Below are 9,029 nucleotides of genomic sequence, written 5' to 3' on the forward strand. Positions count from 1 at the left end.
CTCTCTCCCTCCCTCCCTCCCTCTCTCCCTCCCCAGGCTCCAGACCCACCAGCCATCCCTCTAATGGGCTGTGCCCTCCGGACTCAGCGTCTTTGGCCACGAGCAGCGTCCCCCGCCCCCTTCCTGTCCTAGCCAGTGGTACCCACGGCTCATCTCTGGAGCCCCCAGGGAAGCTCACCTGGACCCTTCACACGAGGCCTGGTGCCCCCATATTCAACCTTTGTCCTGCTGCTTCCTGGGACACGCACGGGGGTGATTTAATAATCATGCCACCCTTTGTTGACGACCTCACTCCCAAACAGACCACAGGGGCCGAGAAGCAGGGGCCAGGCCTCCAGAATCTATCCTGGTGCCCGGCCTAGAGTCAGACACAATAGAGGCAGGTGGCCTGGATCAGTGGCGGTGGGCAGCCTGCCCCGTTTCTCCTTCAGGGCCTGAGCCCCACAAAGGGGTCCCAGTGATGAGTTTAGGGTGCCCAAAGCTGCCTCTGCTTGTGTACTTTCTCACCTGGAGCAGCTGCGGCTGGGACAGCCATGCCCAGCACAGGTCGTCCCCACTGCAACACTGGTGACAGTGGTCACGTTCCCTGAGCGCATCAGACGTGCTGGGCGCCCTGCGTACATACATCCACACAGGCTTCTCCTCAGTTACCCCAGGGCTGCAACTGAGGGTGTTTTATAGAGGAGACTTGGGGACATCAGAGGCCTGACCCAGGGAAGCCACCAGGCAGGACCCACAGCCCGAGCGAGCTCTTACCCATGGCCTCCAACGGCCCCTCACCCAGCACGCACACATATGCACACACACACGTGCACGCACATACACGTAGACACACACATACGGGTTCTTACCCATCTGGCTTCCAACAGACCCTCACCTGAAATACACACACACGCACGCACACACACGGCTCTGAGCAACACGACCTAGAGTGTGAGTCTGAGGGCCCTGGGAGCACACCTTTCCCAGCTACTTTGTGCCAGGCAGGGTGGCAAGCCTGGGCCTGAGCTCTCTCCTAGGCACGGGTGGACCCTTGTGCCCCCACGGGCCCTCGTCTCTCCCAGCTCTCTGACTGCATTTTGAATTCTGGACAACAGAGCACCTGGTCTCAGAGCAGAGTTCCCAAACTTCACATCTCTTTCCTCATTTTGGTCCTGTTTACATATCTCCTGTGCTATTATTCACTTAATTTTTTTCCTTGAAATTAATCACTTTTTTAAAAAACTCAACTTAATTTAGCTTTTCCTATGGAACACCTTTGAAATAACAGGCCGGATATATTGGGTATATATATATATTTTTTTCTAATACACATTAGAATAAATAGGTGGCTTGAAATTACAGTCATACTTAAGCTGAAACGAGTTCTCCTAAATATTATTTCACTTCCCACAAGTGGCACCGTTGGGCACTCTAAGAAACACATTTACAGATGGCGACTTGGGGCTCGAGGGCAAGAGGGCTGCCCAGGGCACAAGGTTCTTCTGCCCAGTGCTGGTTTTAGTGCCCTCCTGGGGGCCAGATGGGCGCTTAGGGATTTTCTCACCTGGTCCCCAATTCGACAGAGCTTACTGTTTTTTTGCAATTTGCAAAAAGTTCCAATTTTGTAGAATGTTTGCAATTTTACGAGAAATGAGGCCCAAGAGCCCCCTTCCGAACCAGACTGGGACCCTGGTTTCCCGACTCCTGCCCTGGGCGGCCGCCCACTGTGCTGGCCCCTGCCCACCAGACAGGTCACCAGGAGCCCCTTCCCTGGGGGAGGAGCTGGAGGTGTCCCCTCCCCGCCTGCCCCTAGGGTCCCCCCAAACAACAAACACCACTTTTTCTTCCCACCTTACCCTTCTTCGCCCAGGCCACACTCCCAGGGCCTAACACGAGGGGGAAAGGGCCAACAGCGCTTTGTTTTTGTTTAAAAAAAAAAAAAGCAAGCCATCGAGAAGTACAAAATGTGAGAAACGATGGGGCTTCCCTGGTGGGGCAGTGGTTGAGAGTCCACCTGCCAATGCAGGGGACACGGGTTCGTGCCCCGGTCTGGGAAGATCCCACATGCCACAGAGTGGCTGGGCCCGTGAGCTGTGGCCGCTGAGCCTGCACGTCCGGAGCCTGTGCTCCAGCAGGCTCCAGCAGTTAGAGGCCCGCATACCGCAAAAAAAAAAAAAAAAAGTGAGAAACGAAAGTCCTGTCTTCCGTGCTTCCGCCTCCCTCGCTGAGGTTACTCACCACACTACACTCTGATAAACATCCTTCTAGAGCATCCTCCCTGCACATACACACAGTAAATGTTCCCGTTTCTAGCGCTTTTAACAAAAATGGATTCCTACCCTACATCTTTTACAACTTCTTTTAATGCAACGATGATAATAGGATAGGGGATCTCTAGCTTCTCTTCCTCATGTGGAAGAGCCTCAGCCTATTCTGCCCTGGAGACAGACCATAGTTTCACCCCCCACTGATGGACACTTGGGGTGCTCGTGGCTCTTCAGTGATGGACAGGGCCGGAGTCTCTGTCCCCACACATACGTCCTTCTGCCCTGCTTCCTGCATTCACGTATTCGTTAATTCACTTGCTCGGGAGATTTCTGTGTGTGCCTGCCATACTCCAGGCACCAGGCCAGGGGCTCAGTTTCTCTAAGACAGACTCTAAAAGTAGGACAAGAGAGTTGAAGGGCACGTGTGCTTGAAATTGTCGTGGACAAAGCCAAGCTCACCTTCCGGAAGCTGCGTAAATTGTACCCCCAGGAGCAGCACCGCTCCTGTCTACTCCCCCCGCCCCCCAGCAGGCATTACTGATCTTTTGTATTTTCACCCAGATCCGATCAGCAGAAACGAAAAGCATCTCCGTATGTCATTGCCGGTTCCCTGATCGCTGTGCTGTCAGAGCCTCCTCACATGTCTCTGGAAGCTGCCAGCTTTTGTCTTCAGCCCTCAGAAGGTGAGGGTGGGTGCGATCGCTTGGCCGGGGCCGGTCCAGGGGGAGTTCTATTGGGGCCAGGCCGTCCCCCCAAACTTCCTCCCACCCCAAAGCCTGGAAACGAGAACTTCCCTCTCCTGCCTCCGCCAGGGCCCCGCAGATGGGGGAGGCTGTCTTCCGCTCGCAGAGAGGAAGCATCGTCCTCAATTGTTCTGCACGGGCCCAGGCTGCAGGAAGAGGCCACATGGTCACAAGGGCCATTCCTCCTGACCCGGCCCCTGACCACTGGAGCAGAGCAAGCCTCCTGGGGCAAGTGGCCTCAGGTCTCAGCGGCCCTGGCCTCACCATAAAATCGGGACCTCATGGGGTCCTTGGGAGACCAGAGAGTGAACGGGGAGCTGGGGCAGCCACACAGCATCACCCCAGCTCCAGCATCCCCTGGCCAGAGGCCTCAGGCCCCCCCGCCCCTGCCCAGCCCTTTCCCACCAGCCTCATAACCCTGTGACAGCAGATGTCACCACAGGTTCTGGCTGGAGAGACCCTCAGAGGTCTCGTCGCCCGAGATTCTCATACTGTAGGCGGGTATGTGAAACCCAACCCAGGAGAAGAAAGAACAGTAATGACTCCAACACGGCAATCTCTGTGCTGACTCTCTGCCAGGCACTGTGTAATTGATGATGAATTATTACTAGTTACGGTATGGAGAGCGACCACATATACTATCTCATTTAATCCCTCAAACAACCCTGCGATGAGGGACTGTTCTCCCCATTTCATAGAAGGAAACAGCGAGGCTCAGAAAGGTTGAGAGCCTGGCGCAAGCTCGCCACACCCGTGGACGGTGGAGCTGGAGCCATGCCTGGCTGGACAAGGGCACAGGCGGGTGGCACTGTCAACCCAGAGAGACCCCGTCTCCTGAGCTGCTCTCCTCTCCTCACCCCAAGCCTGACCTGTGGCAGAACCCTGAGCCAGAACCAACCCTGACCTTGGCCGTGGGCCAGATTCTCTGGGGGCTCCAGAAGAGGGCAAACTAGGGATAACGTGAAGCATCTCCCACACAGGGGAGAAACTGTGACTCGTCACCCGGAAGACTGCGTCAGCTGACAGGTGGCAGCTAAGGATTGTGGAGGGTGGGGTGGTGGATGCAGGCGGATTCCACAGTGTTCTGGGGGGGGGGTGGCTTTGAAAGCTCTGTGGGTTGGACCCCAAACCATATAGAATCCTCTCAAGCTGGCACAAGACACTCGCCGTCTTCTAGCTCTCGTCTGTAAGTCGGGGTATTACTGGGGTGGCATGTGGCATTGTTCCACTGCAAATATTTCCAACCCACGACGTTCAAAAGGGTTCTCCTCCTGGATTAGAGATTAATTTCAAGCAGGGATAATGTTTGGGGGTATTATGGGTTTTGCTTAAGTATTTGGAATTAATATTTTTAATACAAGCCCATTTGGCAAGAACAGAAGCCCTAACCTAACCTTTGCCAAATTGCCGTTCCCTCCCCAGGCCATTAAAGCCCGGTGCCCATGTGGGTTTCGTTTTAAGCCTTCAAATTGTCTGGGTCTAGCCCAGTCGTTCTCAACCAGGGGTGACTTCACACCCCTCCCGGGGACATGGGGCAGTGTCTGGAGACATGTTTGGTTGTCAGAACAGGGGGAGGGAGGCTGCTGGCATTGAGTGGCTAGAGACCAGGGACACTGCCCAACATCCTGCAGTGCACGGGACAGCCTGGTCCCGGCAAAGTTAGGGGACGGTTCCGGGCAGCCTGAGGCCGCTGGTCATCCCAGCGCTCACCATCCCTCACTTTCTTTCACATCACGGGTCTTAAAAATATGAAGAAGCTTAGTTACCACAGGAGGTTTGGGGTAGGGGAGATGGGAAGGGTATTTTCATCACATAGAAATGCTTCCGTTTACATTCGAGCAGGTGCAGCTGTCCAGGCTTATTCCGGAGGGCGCCAGTTGAATACAGAGCCTCCCCATGGGCCGGAGGAACCGTGCTATCTGGTAATTCAGTTTCTTAATATAATTTTGTTGATTAATAATCAATCGAGCAGTTTCCAACTCAGCATTTCAGCCACGGGTGACCTACACCTGTCCTCTCCCCGAATCCTCCCAGCAGCCTAAGGGGGATTCTTACCCTGTTCACAGATGGCAAAAGCAAACCTCCAAGAGGTGACCTGCCGAGGCCTCAGAGCCAGTACTGGGCCGCAATTCTGACCCCGGGGCCTGAGCCCATTAACGACCAGTCCATCCTGCCCCTCCAGGGAGCCTCGAACTCTGCCCTTTCTCCAGGGCTGGTCCTATCCCAACCAGGAGTCCAGTGGACCCAGGAGAACGAGGTATGCGGGACATAGGGGTCCCTGCGCTGAAGGCGTGTCCCGAGAAGGGGAGGGAACAAAAGGAAACACATGGAACTCAAGGAAAACAGCCTTCAACCGCTTGAAAACTCAAATCGTCCATGACTTACACTATTATTAAATTCTTAAAAGTCAGGGAGTGGGCCCTCTGTGAAAGAGGAAGACCTGGGCTGGGGAGAAAATTCCACACAAAGAGTAATTTACATCTGTCCAAATTCTGTCGTTTCGGCCCTGATTCTCAACTCGTTACATATCCCATCACCCACTTCCCATCCGATAGAAGAATCAGAACAGTAATAGCACTGTTAAGGACGACAGTCACTTGCAGTAACTGTTGACCGTGGGCTTGGCGGAGTGCCGGCTGCGTGACCAATGTCATCTCCCGTAATTCAATAAGCCGTGGCGCAAGGACTGTGACTGGGCCCAGTTTGCAGACGAGGAAACCGAGGGTCAGAGTGGCTCAGGTCACACCCTGGAAAGTGGCAGAACCTGGACTCAAGCCCAGGTCTGCTTGACTGCAGTCTAGATGTGCACTGGGTCCCTCTAACCGGGAACCAAGGACTGGCACAGACAGAGAAAGGTCACCTCAGGTTCTCCTGATGCACGCCTGTCTCCAGCCATGGTGCTCGGATGGACTCAGAGCCAACAGAGGGAGCACAGGGCCTTGAAGACTCTGTAAACCCCCATGCACAGATGGGGAAGCTGAGGCTCCAAGCCAGGCCCACTCCCTCCCCGCCACACACCACGTCCGTCTCTGCAGAACTCAGTCCCTTTAGCTTTCCCCAACGTTCTTCCTCTTGGAGCTTGCATCTTTCCAAGTTCAGAAGGACCCTCTGGCTTCCTTACCCTTTCTAGGGAAGAAAACAAGCAGAGCCTAAAAGCCCTAGGAAAACCTATGTGTCTTGCCAGTTGCCCCAGAAGCCTTGCAAAGCCTGAGGAGGTTTTGGGCTTAAGGCTTCTTAGGGAAGGTCCACAGCAAATAACTAAGAATCACGTTTCCCTTCTTGGGATGGAGAGTCAGCCCCCAGCCTGGTTTAAGAGCCACTTGGAGAATTAGACTTGGATGTAGACGTCGGGTGGACCGAGGGGACCTGATGAGTGTCCAGATATGCGCCATGTGCACCTCTGGGGCGGTCATGGTTACACCTAGCTTTAAGTTTTTCCATGATCCTCCTGTTGGCCCCTGCAACTTCAGTCATCAAGTGGAGAAGCCACAAGATTTGGTGTCCCTTCCCCACCCTCTCTAATTTCAGCTGGCCCAGAATATTCTTTTTTTTTTTTTTTTTGTGGTACGCAGGCCTCTCACTGTTGTGGCCTCTCCCGTTGCGGAGCACAGGCTCCAGACGCGCAGGCTCAGCGGCCATGGCTCACGGGCCCAGCCGGTCCGCGGCATGTGGGATCTTCCCGGACCGGGGCACGAACCCGTGTCCCCTGCATCGGCAGGCGGACTCTCAACCTCTGTGCCACCAGGGAAGCCCAGGATATTCTTAAATCAGTGAAGAGTTCCAAGTCCTGCGGAAAGTCTACTCCATTCCTCACCTGCGGGACCGGGGAGGGATGCTGCACAGGGTAGAGACCCCGAGAGACAGGCTGTGGGCGAGTGTCCATGGCCAGCCATGGGAGTCACAGGGGTCAAGTCGGGGGGCTGCCCTTGGGGCCTGCCTGGTGCTCTCAGAAGTGTCCTCGTGCTCAGAAACAGCTATTGTCACCACCCTGTCTTAGGCGGCCCTTCAAGTTAAGTCACCTCCCCGTCTGTCTACAGCTGCTCTTGCCACACGCAGGATGACCATCTCTAGGGTCAGAGAACATGCCAGGGGCTCAGGGTGCCGCACCGAGAGGTACACCCTCCTGGGGACATTCTGGGGACTGGGCTGGACAGAAGAGGTCTGTGGGCTCCTCTCAGCTCTTAGGGGCCCACTGGAGCCTTCTGGACACAGACACTGGCTGTCCACATAAAGTGGCCTTCTGCTGCGGAGAGAGAAAACACTGCACTGAAAAGCACACCGGGTTTCTAAAACCCTCTCAAACAAAACGCCGTCCGGAACAGAGCAGGGTGTTCCCCCAGGTCCTGATGTGCCTCAGAAAACACCAGGGGACGAGTTCAGGTCCAACACAGGGCCCTGCACACTAAATCTGGAGGCTGCAGAGGCCCAGCTCTCCTTCCCTGAGTACCTGCCGCGTGTGCAGGTCTGAGCCGGGCCAAGCCGCCTCTCTAGTGACCCGGGACAGCATGCGTGCTTTGCCAAAGAGGAACCTGGTAGAACGTCCTTCTGCTTTCTGGGCGTCTTGCAGGGAGGGTACGGGAACCGCAGGGGGCCAGGGACAGTGGAAGGGACGGTCCTAGAGCCGTGACCCCAATCTGAATCTGATTAACAGGCAAGCCCTCTAGGTCACCTGGCCAAGGAGGAATCAGAGGCCACTTCCATGTCTGCCTAACACTTCCCTCTGGCCCTGATGGGACCCCTCTCTAACCCCGCCGAGCTCACCCCCAGACCCCCAAGCTCCCCCATCCCAGGGGCCCCCCGAAGCTTGCTCCTGAGCAGTACTCACATGCCCTGCTCCCCATACTGGTTGTAGAACTCCATGTGGCTGCATGCCTGAATCCAGCCAACTATCCAGGTCTCCTTCTTGGGGATGGGCGGCATGACCACCTGGGCCGAGGCACGGAAGTGGGGTGTCCGGTAGCGGAGCACCACGCTGGAGGACTCATCGATGCTGGTGGGGACGGGATCGATAGAGGCCTTGACATCGATCACCGTGATGCCTTCCCGGAAGACTCTGGCTTTGCCCCCGATGCTCTGAATACAGCCCATGGCACACAGTACGAGTCTGATCTCCAGGGAAGGCCAGCAGTCCCAGAGAAAATCGGGCATTGAAAGGATGGAGGCTGCCGGACCCAGTGCAGACGGTACAGCTCTCCAATCTCAAATCTCAAGACTGGTATCCATAGGATAGAAAATTCACTGAGTAGAGGGGGTTTGCATATCACTACCTCGGGCCTGATTATAAATAAGGATTTTGCTGCATTTCAAGGGCCCTGGGTTCTCTCTTCTTCTGCTAGCAGTGGACAAAAATCACCGATATTCTTTGGGTTAAAAAAAGAAAAGTTTGGAGGTTAATGTCTAATCATGTTGTTCAGACATCCAGCCCTTCCTTCTGTGCCTCACACGCGGGGAACGCAGCTCAGAGACGCTCCCTGAAGTCTTGAGGCGAAGAAGGCAAATGCCGGCAGGCACATAAATAAGGAAGGCTCTGTCGCCTGCGCGGTGCCGCCACCCTCGCTGCAGAAGACCGACTTCCTGCCCTTCTGCCTTCCGCACGCGCTCGGGGCACACGCACCCGGCCGCTCGCCCAGCGCGGCCGAATCAATGGAAGAGCAGTTTCTGTTCAATCCGCCGAGGTCGGGGCGCCCTCGGTGGCTTCCAGGAGGCGAGCGCCCGGCTCCCGCGGGGTCCCCGAGGAGCGCGGCGCGGATCCCCGTCGGCGACCACTCGCGGGCACGCCGCGTCCCCTCGCCGCTGTCACTGTCGCTGTGCGGGGCCCCAGGGCTGCGCTCGGGCCGCCGCCTGGTTCGCCGCGACCGCCGAGGACCTGGTGGGAGGTGGAAGGGACAGGGCGTCAAGGCCCGCCTCAAAGTTGAGCCGAACTTTGCTGCGGGGGGCGCGCGGGGCGGCGACGCGTCTGCGCGGGGCGCGGGCTGCGGAGCTGACGGCGCAGCTCTGTGAGGTCTGCCCGGAGGCGGCGGCCCGCCCCCGCCCCCCC

At 56.4% G+C, this 9,029-nt stretch overlaps 1 protein-coding gene and 1 long non-coding RNA gene across 3 annotated transcripts in view; one reads left to right on the plus strand and one right to left on the minus strand.

Moving 5' to 3' along the window:
* Positions 1–5,936, plus strand: part of LOC112411229 (uncharacterized) — a 14,050-nt gene extending 8,114 nt beyond the window's left edge. The window contains exons 3-5 of one of the 2 annotated variants that reach the window (XR_003005585.1): positions 2,811–2,932; positions 4,835–4,914; positions 5,059–5,936. This is a non-coding gene — a long non-coding RNA (uncharacterized LOC112411229). Of the gene's footprint in view, positions 1–2,810; positions 2,933–4,834 lie in introns of both variants that reach the window. The other variant, XR_003005584.1, reaches the window with a different exon arrangement.
* The window catches only part of FAM78A (family with sequence similarity 78 member A), a 14,143-nt gene extending 5,583 nt beyond the window's left edge, over positions 1–8,560 (minus strand). The window contains exon 1 of the mRNA XM_024762193.1: positions 7,818–8,560. Coding sequence (XP_024617961.1) covers positions 7,818–8,140 — 323 coding nt within the window. The 5' untranslated portion in view covers positions 8,141–8,560. The remainder of the gene's footprint in view (positions 1–7,817) is intronic.
* Between the last annotated feature and the right edge of the window lie 469 nt (positions 8,561–9,029).

Source organism: Neophocaena asiaeorientalis, unplaced genomic scaffold (assembly GCF_003031525.2).
Source record: "Neophocaena asiaeorientalis asiaeorientalis breed wild unplaced genomic scaffold, Neophocaena_asiaeorientalis_V1.1 scaffold78, whole genome shotgun sequence".
NCBI classification, from domain to species: domain Eukaryota; kingdom Metazoa; phylum Chordata; class Mammalia; order Artiodactyla; family Phocoenidae; genus Neophocaena; species Neophocaena asiaeorientalis.